Source organism: Salvelinus fontinalis, chromosome 14 (genome assembly GCF_029448725.1).
Source record: "Salvelinus fontinalis isolate EN_2023a chromosome 14, ASM2944872v1, whole genome shotgun sequence".
In the NCBI taxonomy this organism is placed as follows: domain Eukaryota; kingdom Metazoa; phylum Chordata; class Actinopteri; order Salmoniformes; family Salmonidae; genus Salvelinus; species Salvelinus fontinalis.
The window spans coordinates 42,408,884-42,433,257 of NC_074678.1; the positions used below are offsets into that span (position 1 = coordinate 42,408,884).

Consider the following 24,374-nt stretch of genomic DNA (forward strand, 5'->3'; position numbering starts at 1 on the left):
AGCGCTGTAGCTGAAGTAGCATTAGTGTTTGCTATTTTTGTTGACTCTTGTGTGGTAGTTCAAGATGGCTACTTTTGATTTGAAGTCCTTTTTGGATAACCCTTCGTGGGAGGTTTTTGATAGGTGTCGTAGAGTGGATTTAGTGACCTTGGCTGACCATTATTCAGTATTGATTCCACAGAATGTAGTTAAAGCGGAGGTTAAACAATTAGTGTTGAATGTTTTGTTGGAAGAACAGGTGCTTGTATTTCCGCTACCTGAGCCTACTACCCCTGTAGGGGATGTTGCTGCTCCTCTAAGCCCAGTGGTGTCTGAGGGTGAGGCTAAAGCTCCAGCCACATTGCCCCGTTTTGATCCACTCTCCCCACAGTCAACCGGTGATACCAGGAGGGATGTCCGGTCAATACAGTTCCAACTGGAGGCGGAAGAGAGAGCCCAAATTAGGCGAGAAACTCTCCAGTTGGAGATGTGTAAAATTGAGGCAGAAAAAGAGGAAAGGCGAGAACAGCGGCAGATGGAGTTAAAAATGCGCCAGATGGAACTGGAGGCAGAGACAGCGAGGCTAGCCTTCGTGCCTGCAGTGACTGTTAGTGAGCCGTCCTCACCAACTAAAGATTCCAACACTTTTGACATTAGTAGGCAGATTGCCTTAGTACCTTTGTTCAGAGAGTCAGAGGTTGACTCCTATTTTTGTGTATTTGAACGAATAGCCGTAGCATTGAAGTGGCCTAAAGAGGTATGGTGCCTATTACTTCAGTGTAAATTAACTGGTAAAGCCCAAGAGATTTTGTCAGCGCTACCTCTTGAAGACAGTTTAAATTATGAAGTGGTCAAAGCTACTGTTCTTCGCGCATATGAGCTTGTGCCTGAGGCATACCGACAGAGATTTAGGTCTCATAAGAAGTCTTCTAGTAAGACTTATGTGGAATTTGCTAGAGAGAAGGGAAATCTGTTTGATAAATGGCATGCTGCTAGTAAGGTAACTGATTTCAACTCTCTCCGGGAGTTAATTTTGTTGGAAGAGTTTAAAAATTGCTTACCTGAACGCATTGTAGTGTACCTAAACGAACAGAAAGTATCCTCCCTGTCAGAAGCGTCTGTGTTGGCAGACGAGTTTGTGTTGACGCACAAGAGTGTGTTTTCGGCTCATACTGAGAGTAGAGTTACGAAATTGCCTACTTATAGCCCTAGTCGGCCAGCAGTATATCAAGCACGCCAGAAAAATGAGCGTCCCTGTTTCTATTGTCATAAGGTGGGACATATGATTAATGATTGCTTCCTGCTAAAACGTAAACAAGGGATGCCTCTTCGTGCCAAGCCACCAACAGGTGTTGGTCTAATTCGTACGGTTGTGAGGTCTGAAATGAAACAGGTGCCTAAGGGTAAATGTATTTTGAAAGACCCAGTTCCCGACCGTAGTTATGAACCGTTCATTTTCGAGGGGTTTGTGTCCCTAGCGAATGACGAAGCGTCTCAGCGTCCGGTTAAAATCCTTAGAGATACTGGTGCGGCGCAGTCGTTTATATTGTCTGATGTGTTGCCCTTATCCAACGATACATACTGTGGTTCCAGTGTGTTAGTTCAGGGTATAGAAATGGGTCTTGTTCCAGTGCCATTGCACTTTGTGAAAGTACACTCTGAGTTAATCAGTGGAATATTCAGAGTGGGAGTACGTCCTATGTTGCCAGTAAAAGGTGTGACCTTTATAATGGGAAACGATATTGCCGGAGGAAAGGTAGTACCCGTATTGGAAGTATTGGATAAAAGTGACCACTCTCTCTCCAAGGAGCTGGCACAGAGTTATCCACATGTGTTCCCTGCTTGTGCTGTCACTCGTGCTCAGGCACGACAAGAGAGTGACGTGATAGATTTGTCTAACACAGTTCTGTTCAAAGAGGATGATCAAGAGGATGGGTTGTGCGCTACCTCTGAGGAGCTGATCACCTCTGACAAACAGCCCAGGAAAGAAGCGAAGAATGTTGAACTTATTGCTGATGCAATACAGTTACCAGTCACTCGTGAGCAGCTGGTTGCTAACCAAAAGGTTGACACCAAGCTTGCTAAATGTTTTTCTAGTGTTGTCTCATTGGAAGAGGTAAAGAAGAAAAATGTGGCTTACTTCATTGATGGTAATCTCCTCATGCGTAAATGGACATCCCATGATGACGCGGGCGGAGATTGGAATGCTGTTTACCAAATAGTGATTCCTAAAGCCTTTCGACAAAATGTGTTATCCCTTGCTCATGATCATCAGTGGTCTGGTCATTTAGGAATCACAAAAACTTATGATCGGATTCTTCGCCATTTCTTTTGGCCAGGTTTAAAACAAGATGTGTCTCAGTACTGTCGTACATGCCACACATGTCAGATAACAGGAAAACCAAATCAGGTTATTCCTCCCGCTCCTCTTTGTCCAATACCTGTCATAGGTGAACCATTCGAACATGTGGTGGTTGATTGTGTTGGACCGTTACCGAAGACAAAATCGGGTAACCAGTTTCTGTTGACAATTATGTGTATGGCAACAAGATACCCCGAGGCCATTCCTCTGCGAAGGATTACAGCCCCGGTAGTGAGTAAAGCCTTAATTAAATTCTTCACGACATTCGGATTACCTAAGGTGGTACAAAGTGATCAAGGTACCAATTTCCTGTCCAAGCTTTTCAAGCAGGTGTTAAAATCCTTGTCAATTACGCACCGTGTGTCAAGCGCCTATCACCCAGAGTCTCAGGGTGCGCTTGAACGTTGGCATCAGACATTGAAGTCTATGCTACGTAAATATTGTTTGGAATCTGAGAAAGATTGGGATGAGGGAGTTCCTCTAGTTTTGTTTGCTGCTCGTGACACTGTACAGGAGTCCCTAGGTTTCAGCCCGGCTGAACTAGTGTTTGGTCACACAGTGAGAGGACCAATGAAAGTTCTTAAAGAACAATTTTTGTCCCAAGAGTTGTGTACAGGAGATGAAAATGTGTTGGACTACGTTAGTCGCTTTCGGGAGCGCCTACACCAAGCCTGTGCTCTTGCAAAGGAAGCTCTGTCTTCCTCCCAAAGGATCATGAAAAGACACTATGATAAAGAGGCTGTTTCTCGTCCACTACAGCCAGGTGACCAAGTACTGGTGTTATTGCCTGTTCCAGGATCTTCACTGTCAGCTCGTTTCTCTGGTCCTTACTTCATTGAGAAGAAATTAAGTGAAACTGATTATGTGCTTCAAACGCCTGATAGAAAACGCCAATCTCGTGTGTGCCACATTAACATGTTAAAAGCCTACCACATCCGACCCGTCACCCAAGTGGATAGTTCAAAAATAGAGGAAGGTACTGCTGTCTCCTCTGCTTCTACTGCTATGATAGTGGACTGTCATATTGATGATGGTGAGGGAGATGGATTAGAGTTGCGCAATACTCAGCAGCAGTGCGTTAGATTGCCCAACTCAGAAATGCTGTTGTCTATCCAGTCAGGTCTGGTTCATTTAACGGACGGACAGGCCGACGATGTTGTGAGGCTACTACACAGTTTTCCATGTCTCTTTAATGACGTTCCTACTCGCACAAATGTGTTGGAACATGACATTAATGTTGGAAATGCTACACCTATCAAGCAGCACCCCTATCGTATCAACGCTTACAAAAAGAAGATAATGAGGGATGAAGTGACATATTTGTTGGAGAATGACCTGGCTACGCCAAGTTCAAGCCCTTGGAGTTCTCCTTGCATTCTGGTTCCTAAACCTGATGGTACGTCCAGGTTATGTACGGATTATCGAAAGGTTAATTCTGTCACAATGCCAGATTCGTTCCCGTTACCCAGACTGGACGACTGTATCGACACTATTGGAGCTGCTAAGTATGTTACTAAGTTGGACCTCTTAAAAGGTTACTGGCAGGTTCCGTTAACTTCACGTGCTTCGGAGATTTCAGCTTTTGTAACCCCCGACAACTTCCTACAGTACTCAGTCATGGCTTTTGGGATGCGAAATGCACCAGCCACTTTCCAACGACTGGTTAACTCCGTATTAGCTGGAGTACCCAACTGTAGTGCTTATCTTGATGATCTGGTGATTTATTCGTCTGAGTGGTCAGATCATGTTGACTCTCTCAGGGTAGTATGTGAACGGTTGGCAGCTGCTTCGCTAACCCTGAACTTGGCAAAGTGCGAGTTTGGAAAAGCTACTGTTACTTATCTTGGCAAAGAGGTCGGCCATGGACAGGTGCGCCCTGTTGATGCCAAGGTGTTGGCTATAACTGCATTTCCCGCACCTACCACCAGACGACAGCTACGCCGCTTTTTAGGGATGGTTGGCTACTACCGTAGTTTCTGTCAAAATTTCTCTGCGGTAGTTGCGCCATTGACCGATTTACTTAGTCCGGCTAAATCATTTGTGTGGTCTCCGGATTGTAAAATAGCTTTTGAATCTGCAAAAGCCCTCTTGTGTAATACCCCTGTACTTGCTGCTCCGGATTTTGAAAAACCGTTTCAACTTGAGGTAGATGCTAGTGCCAGAGGTGCTGGTGCTGTTCTACTGCAGCAGGACAAGAGTGGAGTGGATCATCCTGTTTGTTATTTTTCTCGGAAGTTTAACAAATGTCAGACAAAATATGCCACAATAGAACAGGAAGCTCTTGCTTTGTTGTTGGCTCTGCAGTACTTTGAGGTGTACATTGGTTCCAGTGCCCTACCAGTAATTGTATATACGGACCACAACCCCTTAGTGTTTCTCCACCGCATGTACAACCAGAACCAGCGCCTAATGCGTTGGGCCCTTATTGTACAGAATTATAATTTGGAGATAAAGCATAAAAAAGGTTCTGAGAATGTGTTGGCAGATGCTTTGTCTCGTGTGTGAGAATTATGATGTTTGTATGTTTTGTAAATGTGTTCGCAATCCCTAGGGTTGCTCTTTTAAGGGTGGGAGTGTTACGGATACAAATGTTCTGTGTGTATTTCTTTTCTCTCCTTCTCCCCTACTCACAGGTGACAATAATCATTCCCCAATCAGTCATCAATCAGTCGCTAATCGGAAGACACCTGCTCCTTTCCCCTACCCAATCACAGTCCCTTTCCCTTGGTTTAAAACCCCTGTCAGTTGTTTTCTCCAGAGCTCAATCTCTTTTGTAAATGCCTTCTGTCTGTAGATCGCTTGTGTGTTTTGCATCTACATGTCACCTTGTCCCCACCTGTGAGTATTGTTTTGGTTATGGTGTTTGAGTGTTTGTTTGATGGCGGGAAAGGGGATAACCAGACAAGTTGCCCTTGGGCTACACTACCCGTAGTTAAACATTGTTAAAAACACTAGTTAGAACTGGGCGGACCACCCCCTGTATTTTTGGTTAGTTAGTTAGCTGTTTGTGAAGTAGGCTAGTCTAGCTTAGGGGTGTTTTTGAATTATTATTCTTTCATTCCTTGGGTCCCGCTCAGCCCCTTTTTCCTGCTCCCCCCATTACCGTGTGTTTGTAAATAAACCTTGAGTGTTTGACGGTAGTAATTTAGTTGTCTGTGGTTATTTTTGTTCTCACTGTTACGTTGTCACTATAATAATTTGCATGAGTTGTGTTACGGGTCCCATTACCATCCCCCCTAGACTGTCGGGCCAGAGGGATTCGTAACAACGTGTATGTTTGTATTTTAGTTCATTTCCAGTAACAGCCTCAAGTCATTTGCATTTGGATTACTGTTACAGTGCTATTTGGGGTGTTAATTGGATTAATTCCGACATTTATTGATTTGTTGTGTTTTTATTTTATTCAATTTGTGTACTTGTTTGACATTTTATTGCATTGTTAGGAGCTAGTAACATAAGCTTTTTGCTGCATGCGCTATAACATCTGCTAAACTGCGTACATAACCAATAAACATTTGATTTGAGTATACATCTTCAGACAGCTAGCTCTTCTCACATCTTCAGCGGTCATCACCAAACACCACCCCCCCCCCCCACATGGAAACTTGTGGTCAAGACAACAGAGTAGCTCGTTTCATAAAGCTGTCATAATGCTTTGAAACCACAACACAGCTTCTGTTTTCAGACCAGAGGACGTGGTGATCACTGTGGTGTCTGTCTGTCTTCAGAAAGTATTCATACCCATTGTTTTATTTCACATTTTGTTGTTGCAGCCTGAATTCAAAAGGGATTGAATATATTTGTTTTCCTCACCCATCTACACACAATATCCCATAATCCCAAAGGGAAAACATGTTTTAGAAATGTGTACAAATGTATTGAAAATGATATACAGAAATATCTAATTTACATAAGTATTCACACCCCTGAGTCAATAGAAGCACCTTTGGCAACGATTACAGCTGTGAGTTTTTCTGGGTCTCTAAGAGTTTACCACACTTGGATTGTGCAACATTTGCCCATAATATTTTTAAAAATTCTTCAAGCTCTGTCAAATTGGTTGTTGAACATTGTTAGACAACCATTTTCAGGTCTTGCTAAGATTTTAAAGTAGATTTAAGTCAAAACTGTAACTCGGCAACATTCACTGTCTTCTTGGTAACTCCAGTGTAGATTTGGCCTTGTGTTTTAGGTTATATTCCTCCTGAAGGGTGAATTAATTTCCCAGTGTCTGGTGGAAAGCTGACTGAACCAGGTTTTCGTCTAGGATTTAGTATTCAGGACAAAAAGTGAATTGCTTTGCCACATTCTTTGCAGTATTACTTTAGTGCCAAACGAAGCATTGTGTTTAGTGCCAGATCAGAGGCAGTAGGGAAGACCAGGGATGTTCTCTTGATACGTGTGTGAATTGGACCATTTTCCTGTCCTGCTAAGCATTCGAAATGTTACAAGTACTTGGGGGAGTCAGGGAAAATGTATGGAGTAAAAAGTACATTATTTTCTTTAGGAATGTAGTGAAGTAAAACTTGTCAAATATAAATAGTAAAGTACAGATACACTCAAAAAAAGGTTCAATTTCAATGAGCACAACACAACTTCCCCTTACACTAACATTACATTTTAAAATGTGATTTACTGTTGTTTCTACAGTGACTAGAAAGGTATGGCCCTTTCGTAGTTTACATGTCGTTCTGAATAGGTGCACTGTGTAGGCCTATCTCAACTAGTTTTACATTGTAAGAAGATATGCCCCCCCCCCCCCCCCCCCCCTATTCCTCTAGTGCAGGACCACTGAGAGTGGCAAGGTCTTATGACCGTCACTGTGTCTTTCAAAGCATCAAGAATGTCGTCAGCCTTTGTAAACCACCGGTTGTTCATAGTTGGCATGGTAACACAGGAGAGCATCAACCAGGAGAAGACAAGGCTCTTGCATGAGGGAGAGGGAGTTGACCTATATGAGGTAAATGCAGCACTGCATGCAACTATGAGTATTTATACACTCTAAATTACCACCAGCCAATCATATACAAACAGTATAAGGTCATCAACACGACAACAAGGAGGATTGGCAACATTAAAGTGAAACTAATAATCAGTGTGTCACATATAAGGTCCCCATTATAAACCTCCACCTATTCATATGCAGAAGGGCCGACAGAGTTATGGTAAATGCAGAAAACACGTACCTTGGCTTTACAGGAAAACCATACAAGGATCGATAGAAACATCATAGATAGTCATCATAGAAGTGAAACCACAGCTGTCCTCAGATCGACCATCTTGTGTATACAAAGGGGCCAAGGGTGAATCAGGTATTCCTGACAAGCCCTCCAAGCAAGATGCACACCACAAACAAACTACTTACTGTTCCCCTGACCTATCTGGGTAATTCTCGCTCCTGAACTTGATGGGAACACATCAATGAGATCTGAACAAATGCCTATTACCTTACCGTTTAGTTCATTGTGGCCACTTTTACTATCTCATCAATGGGAAAAAAGCACAGAAGAATACCCTGCAGTACCATCTCTGTCAGATACAATGTGGAACACAAATGCAACCAACTATGAAGATGTTGACAATGGTAATGACATCATGATTCGGAAGGTAGGCCTATAGTGACATATTTGTATCAATAGAATTTGTCTTTATATTGTTATTTACACTATTACTAAGTGTACATCCTAACAGGTCATACGCATTCATCAGTAATTGCTAATACTACAGATTCCCACGTTTTGGCCTACACATGTGTTTCAAGCTGTCTAAGAAGGCAAAATCAAGCAAAGCTGTGAAAACAGGGAAAATTCTAGGACCAAGTCATCAAACCCAACACCAAGTGCCTTGTTGATGACCTTCAAGTGGTGGACATGACTACCATTGTCCTGAATGTCTGCCAGAAGGAGTGGCGTAAACTTCCTCTCAAGGTCATCTGTACAGGTGAATACCTGACCAAGAACGGCTTTCGTTAGTTTTGTTTAACTGCTAAAAAATATAATATTGACTTAGAAAATTGTAGGGAGACAATGTGATGTTCATACATGTGTAGCCTACATCATACATGCACCTAAATGGGACAATTTTGACTGGTATGTAACCTGTAAGGTGATCATCCTCTCTCCCACAGGGGGATTCTAGTGGTCCTTTGGTGTTCAATGGAAAGGCTGTGGGTGTCATCTCCTTCAACTCGGATGGAAACTGTGACTATCTGTACATGCCCAATGTCTATAGTCAGATTTCCAAGTTCTTACTCTGGATAAAGAAGGTAATCAACAAGAAAACATGGTAGGATTTATCCTGCAAAATGAATGTGCTAATATGCTAGTTTTGATTGCAGTCCAATGATTTTTATATTAATACCTACTGGTATTCCTGATGTTTTTCTTACATTGGGTGTCTATCTTTATTGTCTATGTTTAATGCATAACAATTACCATGTATGTACTGTCGTGTAAGGGAAATAAATGCCTAACAGATCAGAGTGAAATGGCTCTTGTGATCAATATAAAGAATTACACACACATCAGATAGAATGTAATGTTTGTTATACCTAAACCGTTTTGCAGGCTATTCAAACCAGCGAATGCTGGTAAAGGTTTACATGAGAAAATCCTGGTAAACAGCACAATGTCCCAACAATGCCAACAACGGCAAGTGGTAGCTTCTCATTGCACAAGTGCCCACAGCAATACCACAGCATGGAGCCTTTGCAATTTGCTTTCTAACATAATGTTTCTGCATGTTTGAGTATCATTTCAAATATATATATATATATATATATATGTATGTGTTTCACCTTTATTTAAACAGGTAGGCCAGTTGAGAACAAGTACTCATTTACAACTGCGACCTGGCCAAGATAAAGCAAAGCAGTGGGACAAAAACAATAACACAGAGTTACACATGGGATAAACAAACGTACAGTCAATAACACAAAATAAAAACCTATGTACGGTGTGTGCAAATGTAGTAAGATTAGGGACGTAAGGCAATAAATAGGCCATAGTGGCGAAATAATTACAATTTACAATAATACAAATTTTGATGTGCAAGTAGAGATACTGGGGTGCAAAAGAGCAAAAAAAAAAAAATAACAAGATGGGGATGAGGTAGTTGGGTGTGCTATTTACAGATTGGCTGTGTACAGGTACAGTGATCGGTAAGATACTCTGACAGCTGATGCTTAAAGATAGAGAGGAAAATATAAGTCTCCAGCTTCAGTGATTTTTGCAATTCGTTCCAGTCATTGGCAGCAGAGAACTGTAAGGAAAGGCGGCCAAAGGAGGGTTTGGCTTTGGGGATGACCAGTGAAATATACCTGCTGGAAAGTGTGTTACGGGGGTGTTGCTATGGTGACCAGTGAGCTGAGATAAGGCGGAGCTTTACCTAGCAGAAACTTATAGATGACCTGGAGCCAGTGGGTTAGGCGACGAATATGTAGCGAGGGACAGCCAACGAGAGCATACAGGTCGCAGTGGTGGGTAGTATATGGGGCTTTGGTGACAAAACGGATGGCACTGTGATAGCAAATTGGTAGTCTGAGTAGAGTGTTGGAGGCTATTTTGTAAATGACATCGCCGAAGTCAAGGATCGGTAGGATAGTCAGTTTTACGACAGTATGTTTGGCAGCATGAGTGAAGGAGGCTTTGTTGAGAAATAGGAAGCCGATTCTAGATGTCATTTTGGATTCGAGATGCTTAATGTGAGTCTGGAAGGAGAGGTTACAGTCTAACCAGACACCTAGGTATTTGTTGTTGTACACATATTCTAAGTCAGAACCGTCCAGAGTAGTGATGCTAGTCGGGCGGGCGGGTGCGGGCAGCAATTGTTTGAAGAGCATGCATTTAGTTTTACTAGCATTTAAGAGCAGTTGGAGGCCACAGAAGGAGTGTAGTATGGCATTGAAGTGCGTTTGGAGATTTGTTAACACATTGTCCAAAGAAGGGCCAAATGTATACAGAATGGTGTCGTCTGCGTAGAGGTGGATCAGAGAATTACCAGCAGCAAGAGCGACATCATTGATATATACAGATAAAAGAGTCGGCCTGAGAATTGAACCCTGTGGCACCCCCATAGAGACTGCCAGAGGTCTGGACAAGAGGCCCTCTGATTTGACACACTGAACTCTATCTGAGAAGTAGTTGGTGAACAGTATGTTTTTGTGCTGGTCAAGGGCAGTCAAGTCTAGGGTGAACCAAGGGCTATATCTGTTCATAGTTCTACATTTTTTGAATGGGGAATGCTTATTTAAGATGGTGAGGAAAGCACTTTTAAAGAGCAACCAGGCATCCTCTACTGACGGGATGAGGTCAATATCCTTCCAGGATACCTGGGCCAGGTTGATTAGAAAGGCCTGCTCGCTGAAGTGTTTTAGGGAGCATTTGACAGTGATGAGGGGTGGTCGTTTGACCGCGGACCCATTATGGACGCAGGCAATGAGGCAGTGATCGCTGAGATCCTGGTTGAAGACAGCAGAGGTGTATTTAGAGGGAAAGTTGGTCAGGATGATATCTATGAGGGTGCCCATGCTTACGGATTTAGGGTTGTACCTGGTAGGTTCCTTGATAATTTGTGTGAGATTGAGGGCATCTAGCTTAGATTGTAGGGTGGCCAGGGTGTTAAGCATATGCCAGTTTAGGTCACCTAACAGTACAAACTCTTAAGATAGATGGTGGGCAATCAATTCACATATGGTGTCCAGGGCACAGCTGGGGGCTGAGGGGGGTCTATAACAAGCAGCAACGGTGAGAGACTTATTTCTGGAAAGGTGGATTTTTAAAAGTAGAAGCTTGAACTGTTTGGGTACAGACCTGGATAGTATGACAGAACTCTGCAGTAGATTGCAAATCCGCCCCCCTTAGCAGTTCTATCTTGTCGAAAAATGTTGTAGTTGGGGATGGAAATATCAGAATTTTTGGTGGCCTTCCTAAGCCAGGATACAAACACGGCTAGGACATCAGGGTTGGTGTAGTGTGCTAAAGCAGTGAACATGATGCAGCAACCACCATGCTTGAAAATATGAAGAGTGGTACTCAGTGATGTACTGGATTTGCCCAACACATAACGCTTCGTATTCAGGACATAAAGTTAATTTCATTGCTTTAGTGCATTATTGCAAACCGGATGCATGTTTTGGAATATTTTTATTCTGTACAGGCTTCATTCTTTTCACTCTGTCATTTAGGTTAGTATTGTTGAGTAACTACAATGTTGTTGATCCGTCCTCAGTTTTCTCCTATCACAGCTATTACACTTTGTAACTGTTTAAAGTCACCATTGGCCTCATGGTGAAATCCCTTAGAAGAAAACTTACCAAACTTAGAAGAAAACAAACTTAGGGAGGAGGCTTCTGATGTTAACATGCATGAAACCAAGGCTTTTACGGTTACAGAAGTCAACAAATGAGAGCGCCTGGAGAATAGGTGTAGTGCTGGGGGCTACATGGCCTGGGTTAACCTCTACATCACCAGAGGAACAGAGGAGGAGTAGGATAAGGCTACGGCTAAAGGCTATAAGAACTGGTCGTCTAGTGCGTTGGGAACAGAGAATAAAAGGAACAGATTTCTGGGCATGGTAGAATAGATTCAGGACATAATGTACAGACAAGGGTATGCTAGGATGTGAGTACAGTGGAGGTAAACCTAGGCATTGAGTGACGATGAGAGAAGTTGGGTCTCTGGAGGCACCCGTTAAGCCAGGTGAGGTCTCCGCATGTGTGTTGTGGTGGGACAAAAGAGCTAAGGTATGTTGAGCGGGGTTGGGGGCTCTACAGTGAAATAAAACAATAATAACTAACCAAAACAGCAGTAGACAAGGCATATTGACATTAGGGAGAGGCATGTGTAGCCAAGTGATCATAGGGTCCAATGAGCAGCAATAGGTGAGTCAGGAAGCCGGTCGGTAGTCCCTACTATGCTAGGCGAGCGGGAGACACGGCGATTCAGAAAGCTAGCGGACTGGGGCTAGCAGATGGGTCTTCGGCAACATCACAACTGAAAAGCCTGTTGAAACCACCTCGGACGATTACGTCGGCAGACCAGTCGTGATGGATCGACGGGGCTCCGTGTCGGAAATAAAGGGTCCAGGCCAATTGGCAAAAGGGGTATTGTAGCCCAAGATTTAGCTGGTATACCTATTTGGCTACCTGGGAGATGGGCCTAGCTCGAGGCTAGCTCAAGGCTAACTGGTGCTTGCTTCAGGACAGAGGCGTTAGCCAGCAATAGCCACTCGGTTGCAGCTAGCTAGCTGCAATGATCATATGTAATGGTCCAGAGCTTGTGGCAGGAATCCGGTGATGTGGTGGAGAAAAGCAATCCGATATTCTCTGGGTTGATATCGCGCTGTGCAGACTGGCAGGTATTGACCAAGCTGAAGCTGGCTGGTGTCCGAGCTCAAGGTGAAGACCGCTAGCAGTGGCTAACTGACTACTAGCTAGTTAGCTGGCTATCTTCTGATTGGGGTTCCAGTTCTAAAGTATAAAAATAGCAGATCCATACCACATTGGGTGAGGCGGGTTGCAGGAAAATATATTCAGTTCATAGATGAGATTAAAATATATAAGAAAAAACGAAGAAACCGACTATTTACACGGGACAAGACAAACACATGCCCAACTGCTACGCCATCTTGAAAGCATAAATAAATGACATCAACTTTAACTGACGTGATTTCATAATATCACAGCCATCTTTCCTCAGAATACACCATCAAGAAACGCTTGAAACCAGCCACAACAAAATATTGGTAAACAGTCTGTGTGTGGCAATGGGGAACAAAGACCCCGTACTGTCCGGAATTTGGAAAACAGCAATAGATTGAGAAATAACAACCCCCCACCACCACACACACATTTATATACCCGAGAGGTGCACCATGCCATTTGTCCATATGCACTATGGCAATCCGCTCAGTGGTTCTTCACATAGTGCTGATCATCGCCTTGAATGGTAAGGCATGTTTAAATTCTATAACACACTAACTTCCATTAGCACCGAACTGACTACACCATGCAGACTAATATTGAAGTATAGTACTAGTTACGAAAAGTATATTTGACAAATGTTAATGCTTCTGCATACAGCTCTAAAGGCAGTTCATATTCTATTTGGCAGTAATGAATACTGACAAACCATTTGTTGTAAGCTGTGCAGATACAGTAGCAATGCAAAGTTATAGACAAAAGCTATTCAAAAAGTATTCTCTACTTTCTGTTCAAAGGCACTGAAGGGCGCAAGGTGCCAAAGGTGAGTATTGTTGGTGGCAGAGAGGCAGCTCGCAACTCTCGTCCATACATGGCTTCCTTACAGTCCCGAGGTCAACATTCCTGTGGAGGAGTTCTGGTGAGAGAAGATTTTGTCCTCACTGCTGCTCACTGTGATGGGTGAGAAGTCTCTCAGAATCTCTCAAACTCATTTATTTCAATGTTTCTTTTTTAAAATATTTTTACTTTTTTTTGACAATAACCAAAAAGCATACATAGACAAAAACAATAGACAACTTAACAATGACATTCATTTCAACAAACGTGAATGACATCACACTTGCTCAGACCCACATTGTCCCACTGTATCCACACCCAATGTTGTTTCCAACGCTTGCAAGACTCTGCCTCATATGACTTCAGATTATGTTATGTTGTTTCTGTCTGTAGCCAGATTTTATTAATATTTAAATAAAGCATGTGATTCTTCCATTCTCTTAACGTTGGAGTATCATTTGACTTCCAGTATTTAAGTAATAGCTTATTCAATATAAGTGACAAAAATAATACTGTCCAACCCATTGGGTATCTCATCGCACCCTCAAGGATATACTATGTCTTGAAATATGCCAATAGACGGATTAAAAGTACATTTACATTGTAAAACTTCTGACAGACAGCTTTCTAACTCCGCCCATAACTTTTGGACTTTATAGCACTCCCAGAAGGCAATAATGATTGAGTCATTGTTAAGGCATGACTCTGCCATTGTGCTGTAATTTGTTAATTTTGTCTCTAATATAATAAATTCTCTACATTAGTTTATACTGGATTAAGAGTACATTTTTGTTCACTGTAATTTTCGTTCATTATGTTCCAACACTCCCTCCATCTGGTGCCAATATCAGTTATTTTTAAGTCTTGGTTCCAATAGGTAATATTTTTTCTAAGCGATTGCCAGTTAGATAGGCTCCCTGCAAGGCTTTGTACATCTTATCTATCACACAAGTATCTTTTTCTGACTCAAATAGGATTCCCTCAACATTGCTCTGATGTCCTAAAGCTTTCAAGTGGACATTTTGTGATATAAAACTTTTAAGTTGCATATATTTGAAAATGCTTTTAATTCTGTCACAGAAATAATTGTATTTCCTATTACCACATAATTTACGGTTTCTATGCCTTTAGTTTTCCATGTGGGCCAATTTAATCGGTGAATTCTGAAAAGCTATCCAAGGGTTGCTCCATTGTTTTTAGGAAGTGATATTGGTTCTTGTAGAATCCGTTTCATGTTCTTCCATGTTGTTAAAGTGTTCTTGACTAGGAAGTTGTTAATGTTCTTAGCTTTATCCTTTGAAAATAGACCCGTGAAAACATTCTGGGGATGAGCATGCACGTGTTCAATATGTACCCATTGTTACTCTTTAGTGCATTTAACTATATTTCGCCAGTCAAAACCTTGGGTGCCGAGTTGATGGAAGGTTAAAACCACCCTCAGACTCAGGAAGATGTAAGACTTTCCTTTTTAGTTTGAGTTTTATTTTCCCATGAAGTGAATTATGACGAAGTACACTTAAAAATATATATATATGTCTTTGGGGGGGTAATTCGTATTACTGAAAATAAATATAAAAACTTTGGGAACCATCCCTGTCTTGTGCCCCTTTCTAAAGCAAAATCATCAGATAATGTATAATTTCTGTATATTTTAGCTTTAGGATATTTATATAATATTTTTATGACATTTATTATTTCAAATGGAAAGTTGAAGGCTTCCAAAGTTTTTCATAGAAAAGGCCATTCAAGACAGTCGAAAGCCTTTTCGGTATCAACAGCCATTATTGATAAATCTACATCTTGTTTTTTAGCGTATTGTATACCGAAACATGTTTGTGTTTATTTTTTCAAACCTTGTTTGATTAATATGTATCAAGTCTGGTAAGACTTTTGCCATTCTGTTGCTTATGACTTTTTAAAATTATTGTCACAATTTATTAAATGTATGGGTCTGTAATCAATCTGCAAGGGATACTCCAGATTTTCCTGGTTTTAATATAACTGAGATAATTGTTAGATACATGGAACTAGAAAGCACTGAATTGAGTGACACGTGTTTAATTTGATTATATAGGGGCGCTACATTGTATCAGAGTGTTATGAACAATTCTAATAGAAAACCATCCATACCTGGTGCTTTTCTCTGAGCAAATGCTTTAACATTGTCTAATATTTAATTTGTGCCGATTTCTAATTTTTGTCTGCTGATAGTTGCTTCAGGGTTGTTGAGTCTAACAATGCTGTAGGATCAATCCAAATGTATTTCAATGTTATTACACCAGTCTGTCAAGGTAAATGCATAAGTAAATTCTTTCATGTACTGATTTCCAGGCGTTACAGGGTGGTTCTTGGGGCTCACGACTTGTCAGAGGATGAAAATTCACAACAAAAATTCGATGTGGTTAAATACATTCCACACCCCAGGTTTGGGGACAACCTGGAGTATGACATCATGCTTCTCAAGGTGAGTGATAACCAGGACATAGCCTACAATAATCTCCATAGTGATACTAACTCCATTGTAGGTTTAAAATTCATGAAAAATACATACAAAATAATGTATATAATCATAGCCTATATACACTCAGTGGCCAGTTCTTTAGGTACACCCATCAGGTTGCCTCCATAACAGCCTGAATTATTCGGGGCATGGCGTTCAATCGTTGCTCAGTTGGTATCAAGGGACCTAACGTGTACCAGGAAAACATTCCCCAAACCAGTACACCACAGCCACCAGCCTGTACTATTGACACCAAGCAGGATGGGTCCATGGACTCATGGTGCTTATGCCAAATCATGACTCTGCCATCAACATGATGCAACAGGAACCAGGACTCGTCGGACCAGTCAATGTTTTTCCACTCCTCAATCGTAAACTGTTGGTGATCGCATGCCCACTTGTTTTTATCTGATAGGAGTGAAACCTGGTGTGGTCGTCTGCTGCAATAGCAGTGACAAGGATCTACGAGTTGTGCACTCTGAGATGCCGTTCTGCACACCACTGTTGACTTGCAGGATTCTTGCCTGTCTCCTTCGACCTCTCTCATCAAGGAGCTGTTTTCGCCCACAGGACTGCTGTTGACTGGATGTTTTTTGTCACACCATTCTCTGAAAACCTTAGACACTGTTGTGTGTGAAAAGCCCAGGAGGCCGGACATTTCTGAGACACTGGATACGACATGCCTGGCACCGACGATCATACCACGCTCAGTCGCTTAGGTCGCGCGTTTGCCCATTCTAACGTTCAATTGAACAGTAACTGAATTCCTCCCCACATTTCTGCCTGCTTTATATAGCAAGCCATGGCCACGTGACTCACTGTCTGTAGGAGCGATCCATTTTCGTGAACGGTGTGGTGTACCTAATATACTGGCCTCTGAGTGAATATTTACAACATAGCTGAATACATACAGATTATGTATAGAGTGTGCTATCTCTGTGATCTTTCTTAGTTGAGAGGGAGGGCCATCCTGAACAGAGCAGTGCAGCTGATCCCGCTGATGAATGGTTCGATGGCTGAGGGAAGCCTGTGCACCACGGCTGGCTGGGGGGACATAGATGATAACAGCACCCCACCAGACAAGCTGCAGGAGGTCAACGCCACCATCATATCACCCAGAGAGTGTGGCCGCCGGTGGAGTGGCGTCAACATCTCCAGGCGCACGGTGTGCGCAACAGGCCCCAGAGCTTTCCAAGGCTTCTGCTCGGTATGACTGCACTGTTACAGGCTATAATTCTCTGCAATTAGTTTTTCCTGGTCAGGACAGGCTATTATTGGCTATAACTAGATTAGAGTTTCTCTTGGTCAAGGCACAAACTATGATACATGACTCCTCCGTTTTTCTGTATCACAAAGGAGAATGAATTAAAATGCATGTTTGCTATTGCAGGGGGATTCAGGAGGTCCGTTGGTGTGTAACGGGATGTCAGCGGGCATCGTCTCTTTCTCAGGGCAGAGGTGTGCCAACCCTAGTACCCCTGATGTGTACACACGAGTGACTTCGTACTGCCGATGGATTCAGAGGGAGTTAGCTAGAAACCCTTAAGGTTTTTGGCATGTCAGCCGCCAGTGTGTGCTTACACAAAATCTCACTATATGACTTATTAGGATTTCATTTAGAGCAGGGTTGCCCAAAGACTTTGTTGAAGTGCTAAAGATAACACCTTTCTATGATTGCGTGTTCCCTTGTTGCTATTCTTATTAAACGTCACTAATTTCAGCTTGTGTGTCTCACTTTGGAGAACTTGAGTTCCCTAAACAATTCAGTAAAAAACATTGGTCCATATACTTATCATTTCTTTCCTTGGTGTTCAAAGACTAAAAACAACCTCCACTGATTTTGTTAATTTGGTAAGTTTTGATGTAAGGTAAAAACAACACAATATGACAATAGGATACACACTCTCTACTTAATTTAGGTCCTTGGTCACTCACCTGGTCTGGCTGGTCAAGCAGTAGCCTCTGGATAAGCTGACCAATGTTACTGAAGTTTAGATACACTATTGGCTCCAGGTTCTAGCACATCTCCATTATAGTGTACCTGAGGAGAAGTCAGTGTCAGATACTGCAGGTTACCAGATTATGTAATTGATTGCTGTAATTGATTAATTCATCATTCCTGCTTAATTTCCTGTCTCAAAGCATAATTTACTTACATCTCTGGAAGGGCAAAGTCTGGTCATGAGACATGTGGCATCCCATCTTTGATAATCTTGTTTAACCGGGTATCCACCACAACATTAGGGTATGGGCTCTTACCTACAAAAGACAACATCAAGATATGCATTTCAAAATGTGTCTTTGCTCACTCACATATGTTGCTTCATCCAACAAAAGACAACATTTTGCCATATTTTGATAGTTTAACCCACCCAGAGAGATTTCCCCACAGCAGTATGTCATCGGAGCAGACTTCACTTCAGTGGAAGACGGGCCTGTGAACACAATAAATATCAGTACCCTACACACCACAGACATCAGTGCCCTACACAACACAGAGATCAGTAACCTACACACCACAGAGATCAGTACCCTACATACCACAGAGATCAGTACCCTACACACCACAGAGATCAGTACCCTACACACCACAGAGATCAGTAACCTACACACCACAGAGATCAGTACCCTACACACCACAGAGATCAGTACCCTACACACCACAGAGATCAGTACCCTACACACCACAGAGATCAGTACCCTACACACCACAGAGATCAGTAACCTACACACCACAGAGATCAGTAACCTGCACACCACAGAGATCAGTACCCTACACACCACAGAGATCAGTAACCTACACACCACAGAGATCAGTACCCTACACACCACAGAGATCAGTGCCCTACACACCACAGAGATCAGTACCCTACACACCACAGAGATCAGTACCCTACACACCACAGAGATCAGTGCCCTACACACCACAGAGATCAGTACCCTACACACCACAGAGATCAGTGCCCTACACACCACAGAGATCAGTACCCTACACACCACAGAGATCAGTACCCTACACACATAGAGATCAGTACCCTACACACCACAGAGATCAGTAACCTACACACCACAGAGATCAGTAACCTACACACCACAGAGATCAGTACCCTACACACCACAGAGATCAGTACCCTACACACCACAGAGATCAGTGCCCTACACACCACAGAGATCAGTACCCTACACACCACAGAGATCAGTACCCTACACACCACAGAGATCAGTACCCTACACACCACAGAGATCAGTACCCTACACACCACAGAGATCAGTACCCTACACACCACAGAGATCAGTAACCTACACACCACAGAGATCAGTAACCTACACACCACAGTATAAGCATTCAAGGACCTGAACCTTTCTTTTATTTATTTATTTATACAGCGTCCTACAGCATAGGTCTACCTGCAACATACTTCTACAACTTTCAGGTGTCATCTGTCACTCTTAATAATTGATGTGCAACTGTTTCACCCAGAGGTTTCACCCAAGTAGCCTACAATTTGTTAAACCACACATTTTATGTTAAACCAACAGGGTCTTACCTTTGATCAATATCGGTGGACTGTTCACTAAAACGAAACCTGAGGTCACCATCACAATGACAACAATTCCCATTGTTCATTGCTCTCACGTTCACCTCCCTCTCTACTTTCATCGCTCCTCAAGGTTCTATGGGGGCTGTAGTTTTTTCTCCCATGGAAGTATCCTCCCATTTTCCATAGGTTTCGCGAGGTTTGCATGGGCGGCAGTGTGCATTTCTCTGCAGGAAGAATTGAATATTTTTGGGATGAAATTCGTGTACAGGTAATTTTATATTTTTGATAGAGAATATAGGCCATCGGTGTATAGCTTATTTATCGGGGACATGGACCCACATTTACATTTGTGCCGAACAACAGTATTGTAGAGTTGGCATAAAGACAATGATTTTTGATAACATATTACGATCAAACAGTGCCTGTGGCGCGTATTATCCATGTATCATCAGCAGTGTATGCGATATGTTAGATCTTGAAACATTGACGATTCATTTTTGATACAATCGTTGCGACGAATTCAAATAGGCTGCAATCATTTCTGCATGTTTGTCTGATACAGTGGAGGCTGACGTATTTTCTTGAAGTTGAATAGCACATCTCTTTATCTCTCATAGCCAACTTGCAATCTATGAGTTTGTTGTTCATGAATAACGATTGTGTTAGTTCAAATAGTGAAATAATGAATAACTATAGATTTACATTTTGAGTAAAGATATATAACTGCGGCAGTTTTGTTCCTTTAAAAAATAAGTGCATTCTGCATTGATTGCAGTGACCTCCATCGATGCAATGCATACAAGGAAATGACCAGGAAGTTATTCAGACATGCTAAGCTATTGGCTGCTCTCTTTGTCTGTCTCAACCACTACTTTTACAGCTCAGTCTCTTTCCTGACTAGTATTATTTTTCTGAAAATGGCTGTTTCTCTCACAGAATTTCTGAGCATCGTTGTCTGTTTGTTCCTTCAGCAGTATTTGAATTTTCGGAGGGATGTCCAAGAAAAGGGGCAGGTATGTGTAAATATGTAGTTTTCTATAATTATGTTATCATAACATTAACACTTGGAGATTTTCCTCTTTCCAGACGGTCAGAGAAAGCTGCACATAGGTAGGCTACACTTACAAACAAATATGATTTGCTTAACTATCCCCCAGAAAGAGGAGTAGCGGGGAGCTGAGTGATTCCACAGTGATGACCCCTGACCCCAACAGTCTCCTGGGAGTAAGAATACAGCACAACTGGAGGGAGAAGGGCAACCAGAGCAAATGGAAAGGCACCGTCCTGGACCGTCTCAGTGTCAACCCCTCACTATTTATGGTCAAGTACGATGGGTTTGACTGTGTCTACGGCATCGAGCTATTCAAGGACGAAAGGGTGTCTAATCTACAGGTCCTGACAGAGAAAGTTGGTGAGTGATGTGATGGGTTCCTTTTTTAGTTCAGGCGTCACATCTTCTCAGAGTAATGCAAAAACGTGATTTGGTTTGCACAAGTTATAACATGTTTTTATTGTATATCTGATACTGCATGATCAGACAGTAGGGACACAGTGGCTATGTGATGTTGGTCTCTGCCTTGATGACATTTATCTGCTTCCACAGTCAACAACAAGATCAAGGTTCCTCACGGGGCAGAGGAGTTGGTAGGCAAAGCGGTGGAACACCTATTTGAGAAGGAGGATGGAGAGAAGAACGAGTGGCGAGGCATGGTCCTCTCCAGGGCTCCCATCATGACTAACTGGTATTACATCACCTATGAGAAGGACCCCGTGCTCTACATGTACCAGCTGTGGGATGACTACGCCGATGGAGATCTCAGGATCTTACCTGAAGCAGGTACCGACCATTTCTCAGCATCAGCATCATCTCCACCTGCAGCAGAGTGTTCAGATACTTCTCCCTAAAGAAAACAGGAGGGTGATTATAGAGTAGAAATTGTTTGGTCTTTACACACTAATTAAAAGATGATGGTGGCTTTTGGAGTGTTGCGAACAATATTTCCTGTGTTTGTTCTTACTCGTCCTACGTGACTTGTCGAAATGACAAATATCTCTATATTTGAATACATATAAGCATGTTGGTTGAGATAGCATCTTTTGATAATGCCCCAAAGTAGATTTGAAGAACAGACCCCTAGCATTGATGTTATTCATTGTTTTTCTCTCTAGAAAATAAGCACTTGCTTCCAGCCGACCGAAAGCCCGGCGAGGAGACTGAGAGCTTAGTGGGGAAGCAGGTGGAGTATGTTACTGACAAAGGTGTGAAGCGAACAGGCCTGGTGATCTATCAAGTCCCTGCCAAGCCTTCCGTATACTACATCAAATACGACGATGACTTTCACATCCATGTCTACGACCTGGTCAAGACCACCTAGAAGGACACTTGATTGCTCACTCCATTGCTTACTTTTCACGTATCCTCCTCACTCTCTCTCCATGTCTCTTAAGGCCCTGGACGGTATAACAGTTACGCTTTATTATTCAGGAAGTGCAATCTTTTAATCCACATTTAAAACTAGTTCTATGTTATGCACAGCAGAACTGTAGCAATGCTATTGTAGGCCACTAGGAGGAGAGTGGGAACGTGTACACTTGGAAGGACCTATTTAAACCTCCTCACTTCTTCAGTTACCCCATTTGGTTGTTGTGCTGCACAGTAGATTCACATCTCGGACAGTCCAGGAGTGCACCTTGCCCTACAATGACAGACTTACTGTAAAGTGCAATAACGACCGCGTTTGAATTGTCTCCCACATCCTGATGCTCAATTATCTTTATTCAAAGCTGAACTGAATTATATATTATAAAACGAATAGTAAAATCTGGCCCCGATAGCCATTCATATGTGGTCCTTGAATGACCAAACAGCAAGCATGATGTATAGGTGAATACTTGTAGAGACTAGTTTGAGCTGTAGTGTTCAGTGAAGCCTTTGAAGGAGAAATGCAATAAGCTGTGATGCCCCTGAAAGTATAATTTTTTATATTTTTAAAATACTGTCTTTATTAATAGGCAACTATGTTTAATTTATGTGTCAGTCAGTTCATAGACAATCATTCCTTGATGAACCCACAGTGCTATCATTGGATTCATAGTACTGGGTTGCACTGGCCTACTGATGGTTCAATCACTAGTTTGAATATCAAAAAATTATTCATAATGCTGAATCAAGACTTGTTAGAAACAAGGAATACAGGTCTTCATAAAGTTCGGGCAAGTTTTTCCTGACCAGACAAACCTGATTAATTTGTAGAGATTGGGAAAAGGCCTTAACAATACCTGACCAGGTTCAGAATCCCAACATCATCAGACTATGATTAGCTCGAGTGGAATAGAGACAGTACTTCTACATTCTGATCTTGAATAGAAAACAAACATAAAGTGCCTTCAGGCTGATCATGTCGCCATACTGTATATATTTGCTAACCGCTCACAATTTTATTCCATTTACTGTTAAGGCCACTATTTGGTCAATATTAGTCAAAGTAAAAAAGGCTTTAATGAAACAGTGTCAAATGCTGCGTACCAGGTTTTTGCTATTGTCTGTTTGTATAAGAGGATATGTGCAATGTTTGGCAGTTAATGCAGTATAAGACTATTTCCTCCAATCGAACATCCATGACCGTTGATTAGTCTCATTCAAATGTTGATATTGTAGGGTGCACTTTAAATTACTCACATAAATATGCTAAAGATTTGGCACATTGTCTTTTTCTGTAAAGATACTTTTTTTGTGCAAGAATAAGTGGCATATTGCAGCATCGGTATATCATAATGGTAAAAACGCATGGAGAAAAGGAAAGTTATAACATGCATACAGTATTTAATCTAACTTTTGTGTAGTGTATTGTAAATGTATGCTGTTGTGATTACTCCTGTTATATTGTAAATATCCCATTGAAATACCAGCTTTAAAGTCCATCTAGAAATCTCACCTAGAGAAATGCAGCAAAGACTGCATTCAAAAAGCCTGCACCTGGCTGGTTTCCCTTTTTAATCTTATTTTAAAGACTTGGGAGCTACAGTACATAATGTAATCCAAGGAAGTCCAAAATGCCAATGTTTTGGTTAGAAGTATTTAAATTTAGTCTCCTGTCCTTAATCTCACTCCAGGGCATACAGTGCATTCATTTACACAGTGCATTGGTCCATGGTGTACATAAGGTTCATTCTACCGATTGTCAGATTTGCATGCATCACTTGAATGCAGCCTTGAGTGCATTCAAGCATATTGGTTATTTTGACAGTTGCAGAGGTAAAAAATCTTGTGGGAATCTTTGCAGCCCGATTTTACTAAAATGTTTATGTAGAAAATGTGACTGTAAAAAAACATTGTCAGTGCTTCTTTGCTACTTGTATCACCACCAGTTGTGCTGTGGGGTTTCTATGTACAGTAAAATGAAACTCCAAAAGATTGTGCACTCTTGTTATCCTCCATCTTTGATTCCTCCCAGGTCTGGAATTGTAGCAATTACCAACCCATTTGTGTAATTATTTTCATCATGAGTAATAAAGTTAGTTTTTTTTGCACATCCCTTTCCTCTGCCATTTTTCACCTATTCAATATAGGAGGTACTGTATGATTTACAGTTCTTTAATTTAATTATTATTTATTTATTTAATTTTGCCCCGTTTTCTCCCCAATTTTCTTGGTATCCAATCGCTAGTAATTACTGTCTTGTTTCATTGCTACAACTCCCGTACGGGCTCGGGAGAGACGAAGGTCGAAAGCCA

At 41.9% G+C, this 24,374-nt stretch overlaps 2 protein-coding genes and 1 long non-coding RNA gene across 4 annotated transcripts; 2 read left to right on the forward strand and 1 right to left on the reverse strand.

Moving 5' to 3' along the window:
* The first annotated feature begins 13,205 nt into the window (after positions 1-13,205).
* LOC129810893 (complement factor D-like) lies at positions 13,206-17,818 on the forward strand. Its single transcript, XM_055861865.1, has 5 exons — positions 13,206-13,287; positions 13,559-13,721; positions 15,930-16,062; positions 17,051-17,305; positions 17,489-17,818. Exons 1-5 carry the CDS (start codon positions 13,236-13,238, stop codon positions 17,642-17,644), a joined length of 759 nt encoding a protein of 252 aa, XP_055717840.1. The 5' UTR covers positions 13,206-13,235; the 3' UTR covers positions 17,645-17,818.
* Positions 17,799-19,731, reverse strand: LOC129810897 (uncharacterized). Its single transcript, XR_008752812.1, has 4 exons — positions 19,647-19,731; positions 18,471-18,533; positions 18,255-18,357; positions 17,799-18,139 (listed from the first exon to the last, which is right to left on the reverse strand). It is a non-coding gene; the product is annotated as an uncharacterized LOC129810897 (long non-coding RNA).
* A 78-nt stretch (positions 19,732-19,809) lies between these two features.
* Positions 19,810-24,170, forward strand: LOC129810894 (spindlin-Z-like). Of its 2 annotated transcripts, none has more exons than XM_055861866.1 (5): positions 19,810-19,908; positions 20,612-20,653; positions 20,798-21,051; positions 21,244-21,477; positions 21,810-24,170. In XM_055861866.1, exons 2-5 carry the CDS (start codon positions 20,634-20,636, stop codon positions 22,013-22,015), a joined length of 714 nt encoding a protein of 237 aa, XP_055717841.1. In that variant the 5' UTR covers positions 19,810-19,908; positions 20,612-20,633; the 3' UTR covers positions 22,016-24,170. The 2 variants fall into 2 exon arrangements, with proteins under 2 accessions (XP_055717841.1, XP_055717842.1); XM_055861867.1 differs by having other exon boundaries at positions 19,821-19,908; positions 20,615-20,653.
* Positions 24,171-24,374: the final 204 nt, after the last annotated feature.

Bases quoted from the DNA above. Each gene is read 5' to 3' on its own strand.
- LOC129810893 (XM_055861865.1), top strand. From the start codon at position 13,236: ATGGCAATCCGCTCAGTGGTTCTTCACATAGTGCTGATCATCGCCTTG. The intron at 13,288-13,558 runs GTAAGGCATGTT...TTCTGTTCAAAG, and splicing joins GCTGATCATCGCCTTGAATG to GCACTGAAGGGCGCAAGGTG. The intron at 13,722-15,929 runs GTGAGAAGTCTC...ACTGATTTCCAG, and splicing joins ACTGCTGCTCACTGTGATGG to GCGTTACAGGGTGGTTCTTG.
- LOC129810894 (XM_055861866.1), top strand. From the start codon at position 20,634: ATGTCCAAGAAAAGGGGCAG. The intron at 21,052-21,243 runs GTGAGTGATGTG...CTGCTTCCACAG, and splicing joins GGTCCTGACAGAGAAAGTTG to TCAACAACAAGATCAAGGTT. The intron at 21,478-21,809 runs GTACCGACCATT...TTTTCTCTCTAG, and splicing joins CAGGATCTTACCTGAAGCAG to AAAATAAGCACTTGCTTCCA.